This window comes from Dioscorea cayenensis, chromosome 13, assembly GCF_009730915.1.
Source record: "Dioscorea cayenensis subsp. rotundata cultivar TDr96_F1 chromosome 13, TDr96_F1_v2_PseudoChromosome.rev07_lg8_w22 25.fasta, whole genome shotgun sequence".
Lineage (NCBI taxonomy): Eukaryota > Viridiplantae > Streptophyta > Magnoliopsida > Dioscoreales > Dioscoreaceae > Dioscorea > Dioscorea cayenensis.
In genome coordinates this window covers 1,627,408-1,653,477 of record NC_052483.1, presented here as the reverse complement: position 1 = coordinate 1,653,477, position 26,070 = coordinate 1,627,408, and the positions used below count along the sequence as shown (strand labels likewise).

The 26,070-nt window shown below is 34.8% G+C and overlaps 6 protein-coding genes and 1 non-coding gene across 9 annotated transcripts; 5 read left to right on the top strand and 2 right to left on the bottom strand.

Annotated features, from left to right (window-relative positions):
• Positions 1-3,146: 3,146 nt before the first annotated feature.
• LOC120274529 lies at positions 3,147-6,490 on the bottom strand. The gene is made up of 3 exons (XM_039281071.1): positions 6,280-6,490; positions 3,668-3,824; positions 3,147-3,442 (listed from the first exon to the last, which is right to left on the bottom strand). The coding sequence occupies exons 1-3, from the start codon at positions 6,463-6,465 to the stop codon at positions 3,309-3,311; spliced, it is 477 nt and encodes a 158-aa protein (XP_039137005.1). The 5' UTR covers positions 6,466-6,490; the 3' UTR covers positions 3,147-3,308.
• A 227-nt stretch (positions 6,491-6,717) lies between these two features.
• LOC120274526 (60S ribosomal protein L13a-4-like) lies at positions 6,718-9,052 on the top strand. The gene is made up of 4 exons (XM_039281069.1): positions 6,718-7,025; positions 7,118-7,234; positions 7,307-7,394; positions 8,760-9,052. Exons 1-4 carry the CDS (start codon positions 6,754-6,756, stop codon positions 8,901-8,903), a joined length of 621 nt encoding a protein of 206 aa, XP_039137003.1. The 5' UTR covers positions 6,718-6,753; the 3' UTR covers positions 8,904-9,052.
• A 927-nt stretch (positions 9,053-9,979) lies between these two features.
• LOC120274528 (transcription factor TCP5-like) lies at positions 9,980-10,934 on the bottom strand. The gene is made up of 2 exons (XM_039281070.1): positions 10,865-10,934; positions 9,980-10,666 (listed from the first exon to the last, which is right to left on the bottom strand). Exon 2 carries the CDS (start codon positions 10,650-10,652, stop codon positions 10,080-10,082), a length of 573 nt encoding a protein of 190 aa, XP_039137004.1. The 5' UTR covers positions 10,653-10,666; positions 10,865-10,934; the 3' UTR covers positions 9,980-10,079.
• Positions 10,935-14,977: 4,043 nt separating this feature from the next.
• On the top strand, positions 14,978-17,685 carry LOC120274525 (ninja-family protein 1). Its single transcript, XM_039281068.1, has 2 exons — positions 14,978-15,861; positions 17,155-17,685. Exons 1-2 carry the CDS (start codon positions 15,273-15,275, stop codon positions 17,475-17,477), a joined length of 912 nt encoding a protein of 303 aa, XP_039137002.1. The 5' UTR covers positions 14,978-15,272; the 3' UTR covers positions 17,478-17,685.
• A 1,507-nt stretch (positions 17,686-19,192) lies between these two features.
• On the top strand, positions 19,193-19,266 carry TRNAI-AAU. Its single transcript has one exon. It is a non-coding gene; the product is annotated as a tRNA-Ile (tRNA).
• Positions 19,267-19,556: 290 nt separating this feature from the next.
• On the top strand, positions 19,557-22,416 carry LOC120274482 (exocyst complex component EXO70E2-like). Its single transcript, XM_039281024.1, has 2 exons — positions 19,557-19,666; positions 20,475-22,416. The coding sequence occupies exon 2, from the start codon at positions 20,480-20,482 to the stop codon at positions 22,247-22,249; it is 1,770 nt and encodes a 589-aa protein (XP_039136958.1). The 5' UTR covers positions 19,557-19,666; positions 20,475-20,479; the 3' UTR covers positions 22,250-22,416.
• A 1,005-nt stretch (positions 22,417-23,421) lies between these two features.
• On the top strand, positions 23,422-26,016 carry LOC120274943 (glycine-rich RNA-binding protein 2, mitochondrial-like). 3 transcript variants are annotated; one of them, XM_039281479.1, is made up of 5 exons: positions 23,422-23,515; positions 24,097-24,215; positions 24,303-24,371; positions 24,484-24,590; positions 25,279-26,016. In XM_039281479.1, the coding sequence occupies exons 2-5, from the start codon at positions 24,107-24,109 to the stop codon at positions 25,768-25,770; spliced, it is 777 nt and encodes a 258-aa protein (XP_039137413.1). In that variant the 5' UTR covers positions 23,422-23,515; positions 24,097-24,106; the 3' UTR covers positions 25,771-26,016. The 3 variants fall into 3 exon arrangements, with proteins under 3 accessions (XP_039137413.1, XP_039137414.1, XP_039137415.1); XM_039281480.1 differs by having other exon boundaries at positions 23,428-23,498; XM_039281481.1 differs by having other exon boundaries at positions 23,439-23,515; positions 24,078-24,215.
• Positions 26,017-26,070: the final 54 nt, after the last annotated feature.

The following is a 26,070-nucleotide window of genomic DNA, read 5'->3' as shown; positions in this document are numbered from 1 at the left end:
TAATACTTAATTAGTTTTGAATAATGATATAATCTTTTCTTAGTTGGTACAACTATAGTTGTCCTCTTATGGTCAAATTGATTTCTAGTTGAACTTGAATTATATGCATAAATTAAAGTAAAAAATTTTATACAAATTATAAAGTAAGTTATGATTAATTATAAGTTCTTAATAATGTAATTAAGAAAACAATGAATGTTTTTATGAAGAACTCATCTGCTTTGTTTGTTGGTGAAAAGAATTCAAATAAGTAATTGATTGGTGGCTCCACTAAAAATATTAGAAAATGTCATAAATCAATAGCTTAATTATAAAAGGGATTTGGATCTTCCTTTTTTTTGGAAAAAAAAATAAGGGGAAAAAAAGAAATTTCTTATGTTTGATTGAATGGAGAATTTTTTTAAAAAAAAAAATTGGAGTTAAAATAATTGTGATTAATTTAGGATGTTTTATTTTCGATGTTTTGTATATCAAAAGTCCAAGGTGGAAGAATAGAAATGTTATTTTTCATATTTTTAATTATCATTATATGTTAAAAATTTATTGCTCTAAGTTTATGTAAATAAGGGTTTTTTTTACACACCTTCATATAATATACAAATTTTGAGATTCTAATGTGCATTTAATCATTAATTTGTTTTTATAACATTACTTTTTTGTCCCTAATTTAAATGCTTTGAAATTTTTATTCTCTAAAGTACCTTTCTAAATGTACAACTATAAAAAAATGGATAAATATAAATAGTTATCACTAAAAATATTGTAATAATAATAATTATGCAAAAGTGTTAATGAATAGCCCATATTTGTTTTACATGTACTCAAATGTTTAGAAAAATACACATAAAATATATTAGCTATATATATATATATAGTTTATCTATAAACGAGAAAATTTATGAGGGTATATGTGTAATTTCAATTTTGTTAAGGGGTATATATAATCTAAGGTGATGTTTATGATCTATGATCATGCAAAGCATATATATATTTTTTTAAATAATTGTTTAATAAAATAGTTGTTAAATAAACATAAAGGATAGTGCTTTGCATTGGCAACCATGTTTGAATTGAAAATTGAAGATATTGTTTCTCCATGTGATTCTTCCAATTCTGTCCATTTGCACTTGTGCACGCCTCAAATGTCCTTCATAGAATATATATATATATATATATATATATATATACACACACAAAGTAAACAAGTTAAAGAGATGTGCACAGAAATGAAATTAGTAATTTAATGTGTCTGTGCTTTTCACTTGTCTGAACTGAGATTTAAACCCACTCTTTTAGCGAAAATATAAACACCTTATTAAAAAATCTGATGTTAATAGACTAAAAAGCGTGTCTTCACAATGAGTGAACTAAAAGTTCATACATACTTTCTCAGTAAAAATATAAATACTCTAATAAAAGATCCGGTGCCACTAGACTTAGAATTTGTTGGTTCTTTCACATATTTGTCACTTTGATTAATTTTTTTAATTTTAATTTTATTTTATTTTATATTTTTTTCCTGTTAATGAAATAGTTTGTATTTTGTACCACTAGCATGGCTCTTTTTCCCCTGCTCTCTTTTCTTGTCAACCTCCCATGTGTTCCCAACTACCTTGTTACTTAAACAAAGAGCCATCTTTGATTGTTTTGTTTGATTCTCTAGTGAGTTTTCATTTCAATGTTCTCATAATACAAAACTTTTCCTTTTCCTTTCCCAATTTACATTAATCATAGACTAATAATAGTCTTATATATATATATATATGTGTGTGTGTGTTAATATTGATCAAATATTATTTGTAATGGATAAAATTAAGTGGTCATTGTCTTGTTTGATTCTCTAGTGAGTTTTCATTTCAATGTTCTCATAATGCACAACTTTTCTTTTTTTCTTTTGCTCCAAATCACTTTAATCATAGATAATAATACTTTTATTAAAAAAAAATAGCAATGAAAAGGTAGTTTAGATTGCTGATTGATGTATTGTATAAGTCTATTTATAGTTAAATGAGGTAATTATAATCAATTGATAATATTTGCAAAGCAACACAATAAGATCTCTTAAAAAATAAATCATCTAAAAATATCCGCTAATATGCATTAAAATTTTTTTTTTAAAAATGAGCAAAAATCATCTTAGAATATTATGTGATATCACTTATACACACATTAATATTAACTAATGAATTATTAGTTTATTAACATTAGATTCTTTATTTATGGTGCTTGTTTTGAGGAGGATCCAAAGATTAAACCCTAAAATCTGTACAAGATGAAAACACAAGTGTATTGAGGTATTAACTTTACCCGTGAGCACATCCTTTTTTGAGATAGGGCGATAATAAACATCAATCCTTGGGGGTGTACACGGGAGAGGGAATTGCCACAACGTTCTCACTCTCTTAAAACTTGGGAGCACTGTCAAGTAAGGGGAATTGAACTCACGTCTCTCCCAAACCAGAGGACTCAAAATGTCAATGGAAAATGCGGTCAGTGGGAATCGAACTTGCGTCCCTCCCAAACTCGCATCCCTGTCTATTTGTTAAAGAAAAAAATGTTGATATTAATCAAATATTATTTCGAAAAATTTTGTTTGTTTTCATCTCTGGCGAAGATTTGTCGGTAAAGTTGTTCAAACTTCAAACCGACAGTCAAAGTCAACATTTACTCCCTATTTTCTTTTCTAGTAATTGGTGGATCAAGAAACACATTGACCCACAAAGATTCATGAGATAGGTAACAAAGTAGAACAAGTTCATGAATGCACATAAAACTCCTCTTTAAATGCTCTTCACATGCCTCTCAAAGCTACCTCTCAACTTCTTTATTCATACCAAATAAAAAGTATACAAAGGATGAACAACATCATTGCTCTTCTCTAGTTTATTTATTCTTGTTATTCATACATATAAAATTCACATAAAGTTTTACTTTCAAGCATTTTAATTAAAGTTTTCCTCAAGAAGCTTCATAGTCTGGGAAGGTGGCAGGGAAGTGGTTGCATCTCCAACTTTTTCCAGCTTAAAAGCATATAAATTTAATTCACAAACAACTTCCCCATGATGAAGTCCTGCTAGTTTTCATCTAAACAATGAAAGCATTCATTTCCTTGAATGGACTTTCACTTGAAGAATTTAACAAAGCTGTTGATCAATTTTTGCAAACTTTATTAATATATGTTAAGTCAATCTAAATACACCTCCCGGAGTGTCGGATTTACATTAAATGGTAAATACTAGACCGGAACTCAGTCGTACAATGTTTGATTGTTTAATATATTGTACAAAGACGGTTGGGACCGACTCGTCTTAGTCATCTCCAGCAATTGATCCATTTCTGCTTAGAGTTTGTATTATCGCTTCCAAAACTTTGATCTCGCTCTCTTTCTTTGAGATCTCTTCTTGTTTCGATCGAAGCTCTTCCATATGTAGCTTGAACACCTCTGCAAGATAGAGTGCCGATGAACATGAATTATTTAAGCAAGAAATGCAGAACTTCAAAAATTACTCTTCAAACAACCAATATGTTTCTTTTTTCGTAGACTATATTGTTGTGGGCCATCACCGTTTTTAATTATTTCTAACATTTTTCCTGTCTTCCAACATGCAATTATAGTGACAACGAAAAAATTTAAAATAAATTTGACGGGTTACATCCAAAGACATACTTGTAGTGTTCTCAAGTTCTCTGGTAATATCTTGTGCCCGCAATTCTGCAGATCTTTGTGCTGCCTCAGCCTGTCGTTTCTCAGAACGTGCACGTGCTGCAGCTGCAATTGCAGCATCAAGTTCTCGTTCCAAGGTCTCTACCCTCTGTTCAAGTGACTGAAGAGGAAAATGCTTGTCAGATATAGTACATAGAACAGTATAATATGCCGCATGATAAGAAATCGACTATGAATTGTTTGGAAATAATTTTTGCAATGTGCATTGGGCTAAATCCTGGTTAAATGGCAGCGATTAAATTAGTTCTGCCAATTCTACATATATAAATCTAGTGTAGAGAGTGAACAATGAAGTTAGAATTTGTGTCTGATACTTGAATTATTCATATATCTCAATGGCATACCAAAAAGCCAATTGACAACCAGCAAATCTTAAACCAAAGAATCCAACACTTGTTCAACATCCATAAGAAAACCTAATTATAAAAATGCAATAAAAAATGTAAAGCAAAATTCAACGACATTCTTCCCAGACATCTGGCACTTCTTGAATAACACCACAAAACATCAAAAGAAGTCATGCATGCCCAACTTTGGCTGACCATGGCCCCTACTGTACAGTCAGTGGATAGAAAATCATCATGCTCATTCAACAAGGCCATGCCAGGATGCATGAGCAAGGAATCTAAGAAAGTTATTGCTGCAATAGAAATTATTGTATTCACCTGATCTGCTGACTGACAACAACTATTAACTTCTGAAATCAAGAGAAATAGTCAAACGGGGCTTGGTTTCAAACATCTGGAGAATTTTAAGCATAACAAATCAAACATCAAATTGGCCTGGCAACAAAATAGTGCTTGACTTAATAGAATTGAAAATTGGATCTTACTCCAAGCAATACAGGAAGCGCAATTCAGAAGTCCAAATATCACATTCTTTCACTGCTGCATTCAACTTTGACGGTCCTGAAGCATTTGTAGGACCAAGCACATGGCAGGGATACATGAATCTAATAAAATGATTTTAAAAAAATTATCCTTGTTAAATATAAACTTAGGTTAAAGCCACTAATTGCCCTTAAGTTTGAGCCCAATAAGTATTGAAAAATAAAATGTTTATTGGGCACTTACTTCGCGGGGGAAGTATTTTTGGGTTCTCCAGGGAAATATGTTGGTCTCACAGAAACAATTAGGGGGTTCAACTCATTCTTTCCGGATAATTAGAATTAGATAGTCTACCCGAACAGGCCCATGTCTCATATGCAAAGTCGCCTTGAGGGGGACAAAAGGAATAATGGCCCTGACTTCAGAGGCCACTAGGCCCACTACTATAAATTTTGCAGCGTGAAGCACCATGAGAAGGCTTAAAATTCCCTCTGTCCAGTCCATATTACTAAAATATGACAGATTTCCAACAACGTTCCACAGGTCAGCCATAGAAAGTGTTCTACTACCACTGTTTGTTAAACTAGTTGTGATATTTACTTCTAATAAACCCATTTATATTTTTCTATTACTATATGGGTAATAACCTGGTCTATTCTGTGTGTTATCCCTTTTATCATATCTCAACATGGTTTTGCCCTGAAAATACATCTAACAAATTTGGTTCTACTGTTCTCCACAGCTAACACACTAGTTCTTCTCCCATTTTGAATGTAGGATTATTAATTTTCTACTACCTATATAAATCTTAGGCATGGTAGTCATTCCAACTCATGAAGCCTTCACAGATTTCCTTTCCTCATATTCAGCTCATGACAGCATTATGCATCAAATATCATTCCATAATCATGTGTCAATTTTTATGCATTTATAACCCATGTGAATCTCTTGCCACCAACAGAATGATGAAATCGATTGATACTTTCCTTGATCATCAGGCGAGCATCATTAATATAATTGTAAAATTTTCGAAAGCAGGATCAATGTTAATGTGAAATTCATGCCAACCCTCTGTTGGAGCCATTACTCAGCTATAGATTGAAGGTGGCACCTAATAAACAACTCGACAAGATATATCCAATTCAAGTTAACAGAGTGAAAGCTGTAACTTGCTCAAACCATCAGACCTTCAATTTCCATGAACTTGGCAATATTTGTTCATATTCACATCACACAAAACAAGCAATTTACAATTCATACAAAAGAATATGAGGCCAATTTATCCAACAACTCACATGACATCTATTATTAGAAATTAGTACCATGGATTTGAGAGCAAGCACACATATCCCAGAGAATTCTTCAGTGACAATCAGAAATATAGTTCTAAATCGAAACCAATCAATTCTTTTTTAGAGAAAAAAAAAAAAACTAACGATATTTGGAATAAGAAAGAAGATTGCTATCCTTCCAAAATTTCCAATATTTCTCTTCAATTTCTATCAATCAATACAAATCTCAAATTAATAAAGATACTATCAAATTATTCAAATCACCTCAGATAACACTAAACAAAGAACAATTAAATTATCAAAACAGAATAAAAAAGCCAGATTTCTCCACATCCAAACCTAGCAAATTCACAACGTTTTACCATCTCACACTAACCAACCAACATCATTCTCAAAAGCATGCATATATAAACACAATAGGAAAACAAGATCAAACCTTGATGGTCTTCGATTGCTCCGAGATGAGGGAAGCCTTGGCGAAGGACTCATCATCAACAAAAACCGCCTTTTTCACTAGGAGGCGCTGCAAAGAGTCGACATTAGACCCCATCTCCGTGAGATTCACAAGCGCCGCCTTCCATCTCTCTCCTCTCTCCTTCTCCTCCTTCTCCCTCTCCGCCATTGCCGAGCTTGCAAAAACTTCATCTTTGGAACCCTAATCTCTATAAAAGCCATCGATCTTGATCAACGATCCAGATCCAAAAGCACATGTTTTTTTCAATTAACCCCTTATTATTCCAATATTTATAATTGTAGAGGTAGACATCTCTCTGATGGCTCTCCAGGGACTTATTTGTTTAAAAAAAGTTTTTAATTCTGAGGTTGTTTTCATAAAAATCCTCGTGTAGCTTTATAAGCTTCTACTTCTCCAGCTCGCGAAACCCTAACCCTAGTTTCAGCGGCGGCGACGATGGTGTCCGGCTCAGGGTTGTGCACGCGGAGGGTGGTGGTGGACGCGCGGCAGCATATGCTGGGGCGTCTGGCGTCGATCATCGCCAAGGAGCTCCTCAATGGGCAGCGCATCGTCGTCGTTCGTTGCGAGGAGATCTGTATGTCTGGTGGGCTTGTTCGCCAGAAGATGAAGTTCCTTCGCTTTCTCCGCAAGCGCATGAACACCAAGCCCTCTCATGGCCCTATTCACTTCCGATCCCCCGCTAAGATCCTCTGGCGCACTATTCGCGGGTGAAATTTCATTGCTTTTAGTCAATTTAGTTTGCATTTTTTGATGTTTTCTAGTGTTTCGATGTTGATTGGGTCTCTGGCTCTGAGATTAGGATGATTCCGCACAAGACGAAGAGGGGAGCGGCGGCGCTGGCGAGGCTGAAGGCGTATGAGGGTGTCCCGCCACCATATGACAAGATGAAGAGGATGGTTATTCCGGATGCTCTCAAGTGAGACTCTTGTTTATTTTGGGGTTAGTTTTTTCAGTCCTTTTCTTGTATTACCATTTCGCTCTTTGTTAGGGTTCTGAGGCTGCAACCAGGGCACAAGTACTGTTTGCTTGGGCGCCTCTCTAAGGAGGTCGGATGGAATCACTATGACACCATCAAGGTGAGATTTTTATTGTTTCTCTTTCACATTTTTCTTGAATTTGTTGTTGTTCTTTGAGGAATGTCTGGGTTTGAAAAATGTTTGTCTTTTTTTGTACGAGTTGGTGATTGTTATTTAGGAATTAAGATGTAAAATTGTTAGATATTGTTTGTAGAGACATATACATGTACTCTTCTGAGGTATTGTTAACAACTATCTATTGTTCGGGTTTTCTCCCGAGTTATACTAGGATTAGGGACAATATGTTTTATTTGTTTAAATTCTAGTTATCTTGATTGTCAATTTTTTATTTTTGATTTTCTAAACAAATCATAGTTTGCCCTAGTATCTACGAGATTTTTAAACTGATTATAAACTGATGCTTGCTCATTTTCTGAAGTTGATGGAGGTTGAATGCTACTTTGAGGTGATCCATGCTTAGGTTTCTGCACATTGAATTTTATTTTGTTTGGCAATTTGGAAAATATCGAAATGCATATGAAGTCAGAGAGAGAGTTGTGTGGATATGGCCATCTTGTCATCTATTTCCACAGTATATTAGTGTAAATGTCGTCAATATGATGTGCAAAGGTTGAATGCTATACGCTCATGCACTCACGATGAATAATATTGCATGTGATTTTGAGGTGATCAGTCCTTTTCAAAACTTCTGTTAATTGAGATTTTTCGGGTGGTAAATTTTTTCAGGTTGCAATTGATTTTAGTGGAGTAAATAGTTTTTTTGGGGTATAATAAAGGTCATGTGGAGGATTTAATACGTTCTTTCAGTCTGAGTTTCCTCTGTTTGTTCAATCACTTGACTTGTAGGATAGTCTCAGGGATGAGACTGGGTACAGATTGCTTTTTTTAGATTCTATTCATGTCAGTATCTATCTGTTCTTGAAATCAAAATAGCTCTTGCTCATGTCCCTGTTGGATTTTATGCAAGCTCATGGTGCTCAATGGCTTCTATACCTAGCATCCCATTCACTAACAAGAAAACTAACAATGCGACCCTAATTCTTGAAAAGATCAAGATACTGGTCCATATTTTCACATGCTTTAGAAGTGTACCTGCTCGATGGCATTGCCATGACTTATTACCTTTATTCAATTTTGTATTTAGTGCCTCTCCTCTGGCTTTATGCATTCAAATGGTGCTTAATGACATCTATACCAAGTTCTCCATTTACTCGCAAAAGGACAATGCTCTCTGATTCTCAAAATGCTCATGGAACTGTTCCATATATTCACATGCTTGACAAGTTCACCTTTCATGGTTTCATAGTCTGTATCAGTTTCCATCATTCAATGCTGCAATCCATTGACCATCAATGGTAGTTATGCCATTTGAGGATCAACATTTCTCATGCATCTATTTTTCAGGAGTTGGAGGAGAAGAGAAAGCAAAGGGCACAGGTTGCATATGAGAGAAGGAAGCAACTGACGAAACTACGCCTGAAGGCGGAGAAGGCAGTTGAAGAGAAGCTCGGAACCCAGCTTGGCATTCTCGCACCATTGAAATATTAGTCGCCACTCATTTTTCCTCTATCTAATGTTCCTTTCTGTCGAATTTTTCATCGAATTTTTCTACCATTATCAAAGACTTTGTTTGATAAATCTTGCTTCTTCGCTGGGGACATACCCACAAAATTTTTTAGCCTGTGATTGTTATTTAATCTCTTTGTTAAATGTTGAAGCAGATCTGTTTTACTGTTAGTTTTTCGGATTTTTTTCGGCGTTTATTTTAGCGGAAGTGGGGGCAAAATAGTCTGATTTTTTCTTTTTTTTTTTTTTTTATTTTTTTTGGTTCTAACGTTTGTTTTGAACTAAACTCATTATTAAATTTATTTTAATATTTTTTTATATTAAAATGGGAGGAAGAAAGTTATTTTTTGAAATTTATGTTTTTCCATTTCTAAAGTTTTTTTTAAGCTCAAAATTTTATGCAGCGTCTGAACTTTCTGATCTGCTAAATAAGAAAGTGGAAGTGTTTGAAGTTTATATTATATTTTTTTCTGATAAATAAACAGTAAAAGTGTTTGAAGTGATATTATTATTATTTTTTTACCTTGGAGTTATTTTTTTTTTAACCTTGGAAGTGGTACTTGCGCTTTATTTTCTTTTGTCATTTGTTTGTAGTTTCTTGCATGTCATGTTTGTAGTGTTTTTTTTGCAAGAAGTCACTTGAGAAACACTAAACAAACATGCATCTTTTTAATTATTATAACTAAATTTTGTGTAATCAAATACAAATACCTAAAGATGCTCTACTAGGTGGCTAGAGTACTAATAATAATAACAATCATAATCATAATTTTTGACTTCCGTTCACTTTTTTTTGAGTGGAAAAGCAACCCATTTATAATATTATTTAAATAACCACTTTCTAATTCTCACTTTTTGCAAATAATATTTTTTGTCTGCTTTCCCACTTCCTGAACACTTTTAAAACCCTTTTTAGTTAAAAGTCATACATATATGCACATAAAAAATATAGCAGAATATCAAACCAACATCAATAAATTTAATTAGCACTAAATATAACAATTAGATAAACCACACTTTTACTCAAACAAGAAACTAACAGAACAAACATTGCTGATAATAGAAAACCATTCTGACTTTAACTCACACACATATTTTTCTGAAATCAAGCAATTCACAACATCAAACATATATATATATAGCATTTTAATCAATGATTCATGGTTGCATGTACTGCCCAAGTGATGCATCTTCTGCAAATGAAACTGGCATATGAAGTTGATTGTAACATTGTTTTGTGCCAAACATGCATGGACCCAAAGTCTGAAAACAGCAATAATTATGTTCTTGATCAGAAAAACAACTCTGATGCATCAATGAATCTCTGTTCTTCCCAATCACCTCCTGATCATCATCAATCCCACCAATATTTGGCATCAACATTGATGGTAAATTTTGATCATAAGAATCATTTGAGAATTGAATGAGAGGAGGAAGTTTATCAATGGCATGTTGAGCAGCATTGATCAACCAATCCACAACTTTGCTTGGTTGATTGAATCCTAACTTGTCTTGAAGATTATAGACTTGTATAGCTGTTGCCACTGACAATCTAACTCTTCTATCTCTTAATCCTTTCACAGTGCTCACTTTACTATGTCGATCTTTTCCGCCAAACGATCGCGGTACTCTTACTATTCTTGGGTTCGTCGAGTTTACCGACCATTCTGATCTTGATCTTGTTCCTTCTTTACTAATTTGGACTATCTCCTCTTCTGAATTTCTGTTCATCTTATGTAATTAAGCTGCCAATGCCATTACTCTTATGAATTAATATGTTTCTTTAAAAAACAGATTTACATGCAACCAAGATCATATATAAACTCTAATGATTTCAAAGATGATAACAAAGAAACAATAATTATAAATATGCATGCAAGAATGATGATATATAAAAAACAAATATTTTGTAAGATGATAAGTAGAATGTTTGATGAACTTACTTGAATGAAGCTGGTGCGCGCAAAACTCTTCTAGTATTGCTCTTGAACAAGAATGAACTTCTTGAAGTTTAATTTCTTCGAGTTTATCAAACGTTGGAATGTTAACTTTCTCAAGAAATAGAAGATGCTAGATTTGCATGCATACACCAAAAAATCTTCGTACAAAGAGAAAGAAGATTTCCAAAAGAGTGAGGTCGCAATCTGTTTTTTCTGTTGAATATATGCTTGGGACCATAAGATTTACATACCATTTCTTTTTACCTTAGTTACAGAGAGATTCAACCAAAAATTCTTGTTATTTCATGGATTAAAACCCTTAAAAATTCTATAATAAACCTTTAGTTGAAAACCTAGAAGCTATAATGGATCTAAGGGACCAAACTAAGCTTTATGGGACACCATGATCACTGTATATGAGAGGACCACATAGCTTTACATCTTTGATGATCCATAGATCTATCCTTCTTTTTCTGATCATATATATGCTTCATAACTATCATATTTTTTTGTCACATTCTAAGTTTCTCTTGAACATATGTACATCCCTCTCTTTGTATATATATATACACACACACACACACTTAATTTATGATATTTAAATTTCTCTTTTCCTATTTTCTAAGTCCATGAACCATGCATGCATGCAATCAGTGAAAACAATGCAAAACAAAGGAATACAAACAAGATATATATATATATATATATATAGCCTACCTCATTATCTTCATCAAGTTTCATTCATTCATATATATATATATATATATGTAAAGAAAAGGAAGGCAAGATCCTCTCTACTTTGTATATATATACATCCATGGTCTCTTTTGTTTCTTATCACACCATGTACTTTCCAAAGCATGCAACTTCACTGGCCAAAGAAGAAGTGGGCATCTACTTTATTTTTTCCCCTCTTCATAAAAACAAAAGCTAGCAAATGTTGCTTTCATTTCCTTCATATCTGTCCTTTGGTGTGGCTTTGCAGTCTATAATCTCTAGGTGTCTTACACTTAATTTCCTTGATGCTTCTCTAGCTATTTTAGGGTTTCTGATATGAATATAAACCCTAGATATATCAATGACAGAGAGACTGGTCCCCAAAGTTAGTTCATAGTCTTTAACTCTTTATATATGTAGTCTTACTCCACCCTATACTACCCATATAACACACACACACATTTATCAAGTGTAGGTTTGAAAAATGTTTTTTTTTTTTTTGGGAAGAGGAGTGGGGCAAACCCACTAGAAAGCCCCGAGGGACACTGCATGCGCTCGGTGGAACAAGTGGAGGCAGCGGCTCACTCGACATAGCCCGAAACCACTCGACACAACTACTATTCACAACTCCCAGAAAATGTGCCTTCAGCCAAAAATCGAATTCTCACCATTCGATGAGAGCTCTATCGGCAACTCATGTACCAATAGACCCGAAGGTCATTTGACTAGGTTTAAAAAAATGTTACTATTATTCCATTCATAACTAGAGAAAGAGACACACACAGAGACATATATCAAGTGTAGGTTTGAAAAATGTTACTATTATTCCATTCATAACTAGAGAAAGAGAGACATGCATGTTCATAGTTGTATCATCTTTTTCATTTGTAAAGTCATTCATATCATGGTCATGGCTCATGCACACTATTGTATGCATGTGTAAAGTGGGGAAGGTGTTGATCAATGAATAGTTTCTTTCATGGAATACAAAGACAAAGAATCAAAAGTATCTTCCTTATTATATATGTCCTTTCTTTCTTGGTTTTTCTTCATGCATTGGTATACTATATATAGTCAAACAATGTGGCTGATTAATTAATATTTTTTCCAGGAAATATAAAAGAAAGAAAATTACAAGAATAAACTGCACCTTAAATATTATCTGTGCTCTTTTAGCAGCTTCTCTTCATGTATTAATTTATTCATTGTTTTTAACTTTTTATTCTCTCTTTAATTGCTAATTAGTAAGCCTAATCTAGGATATATTAAGAGCTCTTAATTTAGCAAAACAACATTTTTTCCGACTAATTTATAGTTATTATAGAAAAAAATATAATAATGAAACATATTTTAGAAATATATATACATGAACAATTAATTTTAGCACTAATGTCTAGTCTCTCAAAAAACCTACTTCACCGTTTATTTTTATCTGTCACATATCAATGTTTTTTTTATCTGTCATTGGCTAACATTAAAAAAAATTTATTAATTTTTTTTAAAAATTGCTCTTAACACTCTATTCAACTTTTTTGTTGGAATTAAATATGAGAGAACGTTATGAAAATATAAATCAAAAATAATTTTAAAAATATAACTAATATTTTATAAAATTTTATAAAATAACTAAATTTCTTGACATATGAGATTCAATTAATCATAACAAAAATAATTAATTTAACAAATTATTTAATTAATCTTGTAAATCTAGAAATTATTCACTCCACAGTTAATATGGACCTAAACTTAACTATCACTCGATTTATATAATAACATATAAATATATATATTTATATAAATTTAAAAATTTTCTCACACACACACACTGATCTGATGTGAGACTAAACTTGTTTTCGTATCTATCTATATTGCAACATGCGTACACCCTTACAAGATCATCACGCGCGGGACACGTGAGACGTCGCTATCGAGAAGGTCCACGTGGAACAGTGATGACGTGCGCCATCTCTCTCGCGCGCGCGCGAGATCCTCTCCACCTTCCCTAATTCCCGCCCGCACCAACACCACTATCACCACCCTCGCCAAAAATCCATGCGCGCTACACGACAAAAACAAACAGGGCATGACGTCAGCACAACACACGGGCTACGTTTGGAGCCGCCACGTAGCCCACCCGAGCTGGTGGGGGCCAAGTTGGCCAACCGGCTGAGCTGTCGTGGGACCCACACTTGCCGGACAACACGTGTTCCCGCGCATCTTGTTCTTACACGTGGCGAGATCTCGGCCGGCCTCTCTCTCGCGTTTCCGAAAAAGAAGCCGAGCTGGGGAGCCGCGCCACGTGGGCCCCAACCCAAAAATAAAGCACAAAGTTGCAAAGTGTGGAGTACGTGTCCGGCCCTGGGGCCACGCCGATTCCTCTCAATTCCTCGCCGATTCGCCTTGTCGGAATCTTTCTCCGCCACCATCGGCTGGCTTAGCCGGCTTCCCTCCCCAAGCCGATCTCATTTTTACTTTTTGTTTTTCCCCCCAAACACCTTCCTTTACTTTTCTATATTTGCCATTTCCATGAAAATTCTATTAATTTTAGGTGTTATTTTCTAAATAGTACATTAATTTTTTAACTTATTATTTTTTTATTTCACCTTTTAAATTATAATCTAATCCTTCTAGTCTTCTACTACTTTGAAGTATGTCAGTCCTCTTTCTTTTTGAAGAATTTAAGGTTAGGTTTTAGAATTTAAGAAACTACTAAATTAAAATTAAAAATTAAAAAAATTACAATTTAAAATAGACGAATTAAAAAATAAATTTTAAAAATAAAAAGATTGTTTAGAGAATTATACTTTAATTTTAAATAACACAAATTTTATATTTTAGAGTTTTTTTGCACAAGATGATAATTTAGTTTAAATTTTTTTATAAAAACAGATAAATTATAACTTTTATTAAAAAAATAGGTATAAATATGGGGAACAAAAACAAATATATAACAGAAGAACCAAACAATAAACCATGTTAGAAAACCATCTTAAAATGTAATGTGCTTCTAATAATAAATACATAAACAACCCAAGAAACAAATCGAGTAATAAAAAAGAGAGAACATGGCAACTAAGAAGCCGAGCTCAAATTTTTTTTTAAAAAAAATACCAAGTTTATAGATGTAGAATTTATACGATATGATAAAGAAAAATTAAGATGATATTCCAATAGTTTAGGGATGCAAATGGAAAAAACCAAATCAAAACAAACGTGTCAAGATCCAAAGCTCCAAAATCGAGTTACGAGGCCGGCGAACGCACAAGATTAAGACACGTGTTCTCGAAACCGATCACGAGGTCTAAGATCGGCTCGGCGCTGGCTACACTTAGCTGATACTGCCACGTGCCTTTCATCCATTGCGAACATAAGACGTGGCGCGAAGACACTGAAGGGTATAATTGTCTTTTCACATTCCCCCCAACAATCGTATCTCCCTCTCCGTCCAACTCCGTCTTCCTTCTGATTCCCCTTCCCCTGCTGCTCCGGCGATCTCTTAACGGGTTCTTGGATCCTCCGCTCAACCCGATAACCCGTTAGCTTCCTCTTCTCCATGGCCTCGTTTCTCTATTTCGCGTTTTTCAGTCCAATTCCGGGGAAGTTTCTTGATAAAAATCTTATCTTTGTGAATAATTTATGAAAAAGATTGAGTCTTTTTGATTAAAAATCGAGTCTTTGTGGTGTTTTTGGAGCAATGGAGGCGGAGGCGGTGGAGGAGATAGAGAGGGTGTTGTCGAGAAGCCATGGCTATTCTAGAGATCTCTTGCAGCGGTTTGGGAGCGGTGTGTGCTTTGAAGAGCCGCCGGAGACGGCCCGTGGAGAGTCCGATGAGATTGAGCTTAGCCTTGGGCTTTCTCTTGGTGGGTGTCTCGGCGTTGAGGTGAAGGAGAAGAAGCTTGTCCGTTCGTCGTCTGTGGCGGCGGTGTCGATGTTTCCGAGGGAGCAGGAGTTCATGGTTGCGCGGCCGATTGAGAGGGCTTGCTCGTTGCCGACGGAGGTGGAGGAGGAGCAGAGGAAGAGGAAGGAGATGCAGAGCCTGAAGAGGTTGGAAGCGAAGAGGAAGAGGCTGGAAAGGAGGAGCTCGAGATCGGTGGCGGTGGCCGGAAGGCTCCGTTCTGGTGAGGGGTTGGATGAGGATATGGAGAAGTTGGAGGCCGAGCTCGGAGGGGTTGTGAATGGCGTCGTGCCGGCGAGACTCTTCGGACCGATCTCGCAAGGGTCTATTGGTTCTCAGGGAAGTAGTTCCTCCGGCGCCTCGGATTTTGAGGCCAGGACATTGCAAGGTATTGTCTTCTGTTTTTTTTTTGCAATTAGATTTTGTTTGGTTGATGATTTGAAATTGAATCTGATTGAATTTTGATGCAAACAAACAATGGAAGTGAATAGAAACAGGAAAAGATTTAGGAATAGTACAACTCTTATTCAATGTGATTTGTAAATTTGTAATTTGTACTTGTGTTATCTTGAATGTTCTTAGCTTCCTTTTCTGGGAAACAGCTAATGAATGTTGCGATTTTAAATTTTGGTGATTGAATGGAAGTTAGTCATTTGGTATTATGCAAGCAATGTGTTATCTTTGAGTTCTTTTATGGCAGTAACAACGATAATAACAATTACAAGCCATTAGTCCTGGTCATTTGAGGTTAGCTACATGAATCCTTCCCTTCTGTTTTACTCCATCTACTCCATCAAGGGCCCAAAAAGATTTGATAAACGAAGCTCTGGGTTCTGTTATATCATTATGTAAAGTTTCTACTCTGTACCATGAACTCTCACTCGGAGAGCTTCTACCTTTCTTAAGGAAACATTTGGGGTGTTTTAAGGACATGCTCATACTATTTTGATCGATTCTCTCCTTAACTTATCAGTGATAGATGCACTCTCAATTTATGTCAAATAAATTGATTTTTTAATCAGTCAATCCTAATAACACATGTCACATCCATCTCAACATTTTCATTTCAGTCATGCCCATCCCTTAGGTATGTCTATCTTTGAGTTCTTTTATGATGCCAAAATATATATTTGAAAGACCGCTGATTGATGACTTTGTTGCAAATGCTTTTGACTTTGAATGCAATAAGTATCAGTTGTGGAGATAAAAGGAAAAAAATCTCAATGTATGACTTTTTTTCCTCTGATTGGAACAATGTTGAACAGTGATAGCTCAAAAGGATATTGTTCAGTTATGGCAAATTTAGGACTGAATTGCTCCATTAATGATTTGTGTTATAATCTTCTTGTTAAATTCATTCAAGCTTCTCTCCTCACCAAGCTTAGAGTCAACAAAATAAGTTGATCTTGTTTTGAGCAAAATGATTTCTCATTTGCTTACCTCGATAATGTGTGCATGTGTAGCATGTACAAATGTGCATGATATTCGAACTATTTTCTTCCCATCAAAGCAAGATCACTGCCTAATATGATCAATGCAAATTTGAAAAATATATTTACTTCAATTCTTCTTACTGTCTAATTTGAGCTTGGAGCTGTTTTTTTTCAATGAACATGAATGCTTACACATCAATTCAATTGTAAACTACTCATTTGTTGTATTGCTGTCTATTGTTCTTCAGGTCTAAACCAGAGGAATCTAAGGAACGCCCAAGAAGGCGATGACTTGCTAAGGAGGAATGCGCAGCCAAATGGTGTCAGTGAGATGGAGAGGAGCATGATGGAAGAGATGCCATGTGTATCTACCAGAGGAGACGGGCCAAATGGCCGAAGAGTGGAAGGATTTCTCTACAAGTACCGGAAAGGGGAGGAAGTGAGAATTGTGTGTGTTTGCCATGGCAGCTTCCTTACCCCGGCCGAGTTTGTCAAGCATGCGGGCGGTGGTGATGTTGCTCACCCTCTCCGGCACATAGTTGTCAATCCATCGCCTTCGGCCTTCTCATAATGATGCTTGAAATCAGAAACTAGAAGGATAGCTCTTCTTTCCTTGCAAATTGTCATGAGCTTTTGTATCTCTTCCTTTTTAGAGTAGAGTTTTTTTTTTCTTTCTTTCCCACTTTGTTCAGTTGATGAGCTTCTAACAGAAATCAACTCTTGTACCTCAGAACCAGAGGTCCATATATATTAATCTGAGCCTGTGTTTTTTTATTTTATGGATTTGAATTTACGGCCATCATCATCACCAGTTGGAAAGAGTTTGCTAATTGGAAGACTTGTTCATCTTGTACTTCGCCATTCTAATCGATTGCCGTGAATCAAATGGCCTCTTAGTGCACTTGGTGCTTTAGGTTTGTATACATTAACAATATGTTCGTGATATTGCCTGTGTTGGTTTAGGATCAATGCATGCATGTTTTTCTCTAAGGCCTATTCATTTGGGGAAAGCGGGGAAATGCACTTTCCTGAAGTGGGAAGAAGTTGATGTAGTATTTTTTTAAAGACTTTTTATTGCTTATTTCATACAAAGTCGAGTAATAAAAACGAGAATTTAGGTATTATAGGGCAGACTGTAGTTCAAAAAGACTTTTGGAGTCGAGTGAAATGAATTTTTTTATAAATTAATTCATTTCTTCCCACTTCAGTAAAAAAATGTTGAAGTAAATTTAGTTCAAAATCCATTTTAAACAGAAGTGGGGGAAATGTATTATAAAGCAAATCGACTTCGATTCTTGAACTATCTACATTACTTCTGTTTCCATTGTAATAAAAGGTTTTTTTTTATGATGAAAAAGTCCCATATCAATAATTATGATCTTGCAAATGGATAATTGTGTGTATCGATAAAAAAATATCTAAAATATTTCCAATGACTCCAATAACCTGAAAAGGTTATAAATTTTTCAATATATTTTTTTAATAATATAGTGATGGATGTGTCACAGCTTTGAAATTTTTTTAATAATTTATAGATGGATATACCACAGCTATTTCGTGTACAAAAAGTTTATATGAAATAAAAAAATTAAAGAATCCCTCCGACTTCAACATTATAATTTGAAATTCCAATCATAATTGAATAATATTTCTAAGTCTATCAACAAATAGAACACTTTCACACTTCAGGACAAATAAACATATGAAGTGGAGGAAGTCAACCCACTTCCCTTTTTTCCCTAACACTTTGAAAGCAGCTTTATATGAGATTTACTTTTATATTTTCTAGTTTTTTCATATTTTAACTATTTTCAATATATGTACTAGCTATGATTCCACACTTTTATTGTTATTTAATCTATACGTGGTTTATTCACTAAAACAAAGTAGATTGAAAACTCAAATAAATTTTGTCTCACATTATTTTTTATTTACTTATGTGCAGATTTGGTGAATAACCAAATGGATGCAAGTAACGGAATTGACTATTTTCATTGTTGTTTCTATCCTTGCATTCATATATATTTATTAAAAAAAACTTAAGGAAAAAAAATTCAAAAATTTTTTTAAATGAGGTATAAAAGATTTTTCTCATAAAATTATTTATTGATTCTTAGTAATATATGAAAGTAATGCTTTTAAGGGGTATATGTATCTATTTTGGGGATTTTTGAACAAACCATGTTATTTATTTTCACTTAATTTGATTATTATTATTTTTTCTAAAAATTAAATTGTGATAATTTAAATTAAACTAATTAACAATTATTCATCCCTTGAAACAAAGGCCTATTAGCTCAGTTGGTTAGAGCGTCGTGCTAATAACGCGAAGGTCGCAGGTTCGAGACCTGCATGGGCCAATAAATAATTTTTTTTTTTTAATTTTAAAGTAAAACCAAAAAGTCTATATATATATATTTAAAAAAAAAGAAAATACATATATATCTTTACAAATATTTGAAAGTCTTGTTAAAATTAATTTTCAAAGCCCAAGATGACTTTTTCTGAGTCAAGTCAACGCGCTTTGCATCTCAACCATCCATTTTTATCCGACGGTCAAGACCATCCGGTCTTCTATCAAAGTCCATAATTAAAGGATAGGCTTTTCAACTGCATGGCCCCACGTTGACTACGCTTTCACTAATGACCAGATATTTCATAAGAAAACTTCTCAAATGCTTCAAAATTTCCCCAAAATCTGAACTTAAATCCGGTTTTAAACCCTTGATTTCGTCTCAAGCTTCCAACTTTCGGATTCAGGTTTGCAATTTCTCACCTTGCATGGCTTTTATCTGCTTAAAAATCTCAGCTTTTTAGCATTTTCTGTTAATTTTAGGTCCAATATTTTGGTTTGTGTTTTCCAATGGTGTATGTTCCAGTGATTTGAGCACTAGGTTCTTGGATTATATAATCTGGATTTAGTCTTGAGTTTTCAATTTCTCACCTTGCAAGGCTTGCATTTGATTAAAAATCTCAACTTTTTAGCATGTTCTGTTAATTTTGGTCCAATATTTTGGTTGTTTCTCCAAAGGTGTATGTTGTTGCCAGTGATTTGAGCACTAGAATCTGTTTTTTTGTTATGGATTATATAATCTGGATTTAGTCTTGAGTTTTCAATTTCACACCTTGCAAGGCTTGCATTTGATTAAAAATCTCAACTTTTTAGCATGTTCTGTTAATTTTGGTCCAATATTTTGGTTGTTTCTCCAATGGTGTATGTTGCAGTGATTGAGCATTAGATTCTGTTTTTTGTTTTGGATTATATAAACTGGATTTAGTCTCGAGTTTTCAATTTCTCACCTTGCAAGGCTTGAATTTGCTTGAAAATCTCAACTTTTTAGCATGTTCTGCTAATTTTGTTCATATATTTTGCTTGTGCTTCCAATGCTGATTGTTGCAGTGATTTGAGCACTAGATTTTGTTTTTATTGAATCATGAATCCAATTCTATTCAAATGTTCTGTCAAATGCACTAGATTTTGCATCTGTTAATGTTCTTGCATGCAGTGGGAGAGATAAGAATAACAAAAATGTATGTAATCTGGAACTCATAAGTTTGTTTCCATTAGATTGCATGGCTAAAGTTGCAAGTGTGGAAAAAGATGCAGATCACTTTACTGATGAAATGCCAACAAAGTTTTCCAACTTGAGCATTGAGGAAGAAGAGATCATGAATAAGGAATGGAGATTGGGAGTCATGGAGGAAAAGATCCTTGCTCAGGATGTTGATGAGTCCATGATATGGAGCTATGGAGTAAAGAAATCTTCTGAATATTTGTGTGTTGTGGATGAAGTGAGAAAATTCACTGAAAGCTCAGGGAGCAGTAATGAATTTTTAGACCGAGCTCATTGTTTGCTTCAAATGGCAATGGCAAGGCTTGAGGAGGAGTTCATCTATCTTCTTGTTCACAATGAGCAACTTGTTGAGCCCGGCCTCATGTCTTTCCCTTCATCGGAAGAAGGCTCTGTGGATGAGTACTCTTGTAGTTCTCTTGAAGAGGAACAGATCGAGGGTAGGATTCGGAGTGAGAGTAGTATTCATGCGGAGGATTTTGTCATTAATTTAGTTGATCCTGGTGCTGTTTTTGATCTTAAATGCATTGCCGGGATGATGCTAATTTGCAACTATGACATGGAATGCTGCCGGGCTTATGTTAATATCCGAAAGCAAGCATTGGATGAGTGTCTTTCGGCTCTTTGCATGGAGAAATGGAGTATTGAAGAAATCCTACAAATGCACTGGAGAGTGTTAAATAAAAAAATCAAGAGGTGGAACCAAGCTATGAAAGTTTTCGTCCGGGTTTATCTTACCAGTGAAAGACATCTCTGCAATGTTGTTCTTGGAGATTATTCGACATCAGTGAGGGAGCGTTGTTTTGTTGAAATATCAAAGGTTTCGATCTTACGATTACTTAATTTTGCTGAGGCAATTGCAATTGGAACTCCAAAGCTAGAGAAAATTTTCCGTATTCTTGACATGTATGAATGTTTAACTGATCTTCTGCCAGATGTAGAGTCTATGTTCCCTGAAGAGTCTTGTTCTTCTATCTTGACTGAATGCCATGATGTTGTGTCGAGATTGGGTGAAACTATTAGAGTGATCTTCAAAGAGTTCAAGAATGCCATTCGAAACAATAGATCAAAGAATGCACTTGTCGGAGGTGGAGTGCACCCTATCACAAAATATGTGATGAATTACATCAAGACTCTTGGGGATTATAGCAGTACACTTGAACCACTTCTTGACAATCAAAAGGAGCAAACAGGTTCTTTTCATGTAACACCATTGTCTCATCATCTCCTATCTATTGTATCAATTCTCGAATCAAACCTTAACACAAGGTCCATGCTATACAAGGATGCTGCATTGCAGAATATATTTCTGATGAATAACATTTATTACATGTTTCAAAAGGTTAAGGATTCTGAACTTCGAACGTTCTTCAACGACAACTGGATCAAGGAAACCAAAAGGAAGTTCAGGAATTACGAAATGCGTTACGAGAGAGCGTCATGGCCTTCAGTGCTGTCTTTCTTGAAGGATGAGGGGGGTTCGACACCTTCAAATAGTGTACTCAAAGATAAATTCAAACACTTCAACCTCGCATTCGAAGAGGTTTACAGAAATCAAACAGCATGGTTGGTACCTGCAGTTGAACTTCGCGAGGATCTTAGAATTTCAGTATCACATATCCTTCTACAAGCTTACCGAACATTCATTGGTCGATATTCGAGCCAACTTGATGGTGTGAGGCACAGAAACAAGTACATCAAATACTCTGCAGATGATCTTGCAGCTTACATTCTTGATTTGTTCGAAGGATCACCGAAATCACTTCATTAGCCACTGTCATTTTGCTGCAGAATAATGTTTTTGAACTTGTTCATTCATTGTGTATTTAGGATATTTCAGTAACTTAGATTTACAGTTATTTCTGTTAACCACTGGTTGTAATGGATTTGTAGCAAAATTTTTATTTGGTGAATATACATCATGGTAATGTTTGATCATATTTTGTTGCAAGATCTCCCTTCAATTTTTTGTATGTGAATCTAATTTTTTTGGGTGTTTCTTCAAAATTTTATGTTGCTAATATTTGTTTGACTGAATTTGATGAATTTACTCATATATATATATATATATATATATATATATATAAATGGAAAGGGTTGGTTCTTTGAAAACGTTTGCGGATAATTTTTTAACGAACGTTCTCTTCCAATCAGTGGATTTCAATAAATATACAGTAATTTTTACTATCAATATTATACAGTTAAAAAAAATTGGGATGCACAAATTAGTATCTAAACCATCAAATTTTATTTATACTAGCACCTCAACCTAAAAAAAAATTATAAACAAATCCAACTATCCTCTCAGCAACTAAGTACAACCCGGAGCCACAGTATACATATCACTATTTATATATATTTTACTTCATTTCCTTTCCCTGTCTCTCTTTACTATTTTGTCTCTCTACCTTTTCATCCTTTGTGGATGTTAATGTCCGCAAATAACGTAATACCATATATGTATCACAAGGGTTTTACTTATCATCCCTTGGAATACAAGAAAATTATTTTTCATTTTTTTTAATAATTACCATAAAACTTTCTTGTTAATTTCATTTGCATGAAACCCATAGAATAATTTTGATATAATTGATTTTAATGAAGTAATCATAAGGAAATTCTAATATTTGTTCTTCAATATTACAAAGCATATTTTTAATAAATAAATAAAATGGCAACAATCATTTATGTATACTTTGACATAAATTAAAAAAATATATATATATAAAAATTTACCGGGGCGGTAAATAACTAGAATTAAATAAATTGGTAGGCAAATAAAAAATCTCTTTGGATGAGTTATATAAAATATCTTGAGAGGGCCCACAAGAATGCACATCTGACGGCCCAGACTTTGCTTATCGCATCCAACGGTCAGATATTCTTCATTGAGAAAATAAACGGCCAAGATTTCATAATCGGGTACCATAAACACCCTCCATCCAAATCCTCATTTTTAGAACCCTGGTTTTGGTTCTGTGAGGTTTAGGGTTTTTAGCCCCCGAAGCGGAGAGAAAAAGGTGAGGCCTTTTGAGAGGTACAAGCCCTAATCCCATCCCAAATCCTTGTTTTGGTGTTCTTTTGATGCTGATCTTTGATTTCTTGTTGGTATTTTTCTAGGTTTTGTAAATATTCGGTGTTTTTCTTTATTTGCAATGATATGTTGATGCTTATTTATTTGTTTTTGTTATGTTATGTGATAATTTTTTTGGTAATTTGTTATGTTTATGTGTATGATCTTGTTGATTGGTGCTGCTTCTCGAATTCATGGATGCTTTTTTCATAGCGGTGATTGTTCGTGCAGGATTTATTTATTCAGATGTTTGTGGTAATTTGTGGTTATCTGTCAATATTATGTGTGTGATCTTGTTGATTGGTGCTTCTTCTTGAATCAATGATTGTGCTTTTGATGGAGGTGATGGTTCCATGATTTGATTGGCATCTATATGAAATCTAAGTTCTGTTGTTGTTTTTCTTCACTTCTCAATGTTCTCATGTATCTGTATCAGTTGATTTGATTGTAGGTATGCATTTTTTTATTGTTATAGTTGAGAATTGACAGAATAAACTGGGTTTTGCTTCTCCTTTTCTATATCTAGCATCTTCTTTTGATCACAGGGTGCCGACCATGGCTTTTTCCAATAAAATTGGAAATTTCCTGAAGAAATCTATAAGCTCAAGTCCCTCTCTTTACCAAGCAATAAGATGCATGTCTTCTTCAAAACTGTTTGTTGGAGGTTTGTGGCGTTCCTTCCACTGTATTTTTTTTTTTTTAATGCATGTTCGGTTTTGTGCTGTTTGTGATGTTGTGAATATTTTTATAGGAATCCCGTATGGCATGGACGACCAAAGCTTGAGAGAGTCATTTAGTAGCCATGGTGAAGTTGTTGAAGGCATGTGGATAGTTAAATTTTCGAGGCTTGTGATGATTTCAGATTCTGATTCTTAAGGCTAGCCTGCCAAAAATTTCTTGTGGTTTCTGAGATGTTTTTTTTTCTTTCTCAGCTAGGATCATTGTCGATCGGGAGACTGGCAGGTCGAGAGGATTTGGTTTTGTGACTTTCACATCCACTGAGGATGCCTCTAATGCACTAACTGCTATGGATGGAAAGGTAATTTGACGAACATATTGATATGTTTCTGTCTTGGCTTTTAACTTGGTGATATGCTATGTAGTTGGAAGGAATGTATTGATTTTTAGTTTGTACACTGTAAATTCTAAATATTTCTTGTGTAACTATATTCTATTGCAGTGTTTGTTTCAGGGGACAATCAAGTTTGTAAAAATCCCTTGGACCTCTTAAGTTATATCATTAGCATGGTGATCAGGCTGGCCAGATATTGTTAGATTCTAGCCTTGCCACATGTAGATATAAAACTACCCAACTTTGATTTGGTTAGCCCACTTATCAAAACTTGTAAGGGCACAAATTAAGAGACTATATGATATCAAATTTAGCAATATGTGTGACCATGAGCTTTTGTATAAAACGAATTTGGGTTTGAAATGAAATCACATCCTACCATCAGGGAATCAAGTTACAGTCCCTCGACATCCCCAGAAACAACCCTAGTCTTGCGTATGATTTTTGCTTTGTATCTATTATGTGGTTTTTGTTTTGTTGCATGATGTGCTTATGAACACCATTAACTTGGTTTTAGCAGAGAATTAGCTTTGCCTTATTGATAATATCATATCTGATTTATGCACCGACTTTGTGGTGATGTTCTTTACCACATGACCTGCCCATCATATGCTTTGCATTAAATATAATTTGGTTGGTTTCCATGCTGCTTTAGGATCTTCATGGCCGTATTGTGAGAGTGAACTATGCTACTGACCGAACAAGTGGACCTCGTGGTGGTTATGGTGGAGGTTACGGTGGTGGCTATGGTGGTGGTGGTGGTAACTACGGTGGAGGCAACTATGGGGGAGGAGGCTATGGCGGAGGCAACTATGGGGGAGGTGGCTATGGTGGTGATGGTGGTGGCTATGGTGGTGGTGCCGGTGGTGGCTATGGTGGCAGTGCAGGTGGTGGTGGTTATGGTGTTGCTGGAGGTGGTGGCGGCAATGACAGCTACGTCAGTGGTGCCGCACACGACAACTTTGCCAGCAGTGGCGCTCCAGCGAGTTATGGCGGAAATGCAGATGCAGGATTTGGTACAGGTGGAGATCAGTATAGGAGCAACCTTGGCAACTCGGCTTTTGATGCAGACAATCAAAATGAACTTGATGACGATGTCAAGGATGATGATGATGAACCAGATGATTACGCGGACAAGCGCAGCTGAGTGGGAGAAATCTTCGCTTATCATAAAATGCAGAGAACTTAGCATTTAACATACTGGATCGATTTATCTTGTACTCTTGTCTGGATGAATAGCAAGCGAATGAACTTCTTTGAAGAGATGTTCTTTGTATTTCTGCTGCATCTTCTTTCAATTTTCTTATCATTTCTGCAACTGGGAACATTCAGACTCTGGGAACATATAGACTGTTTGTTTAGATGGTTTATGGAAATATGTTTTCATCAAGTATGCTCATAATTTGGAGTTTTTTTTTTTGTTTTATATTTTAGGGTTTCTTTTCAC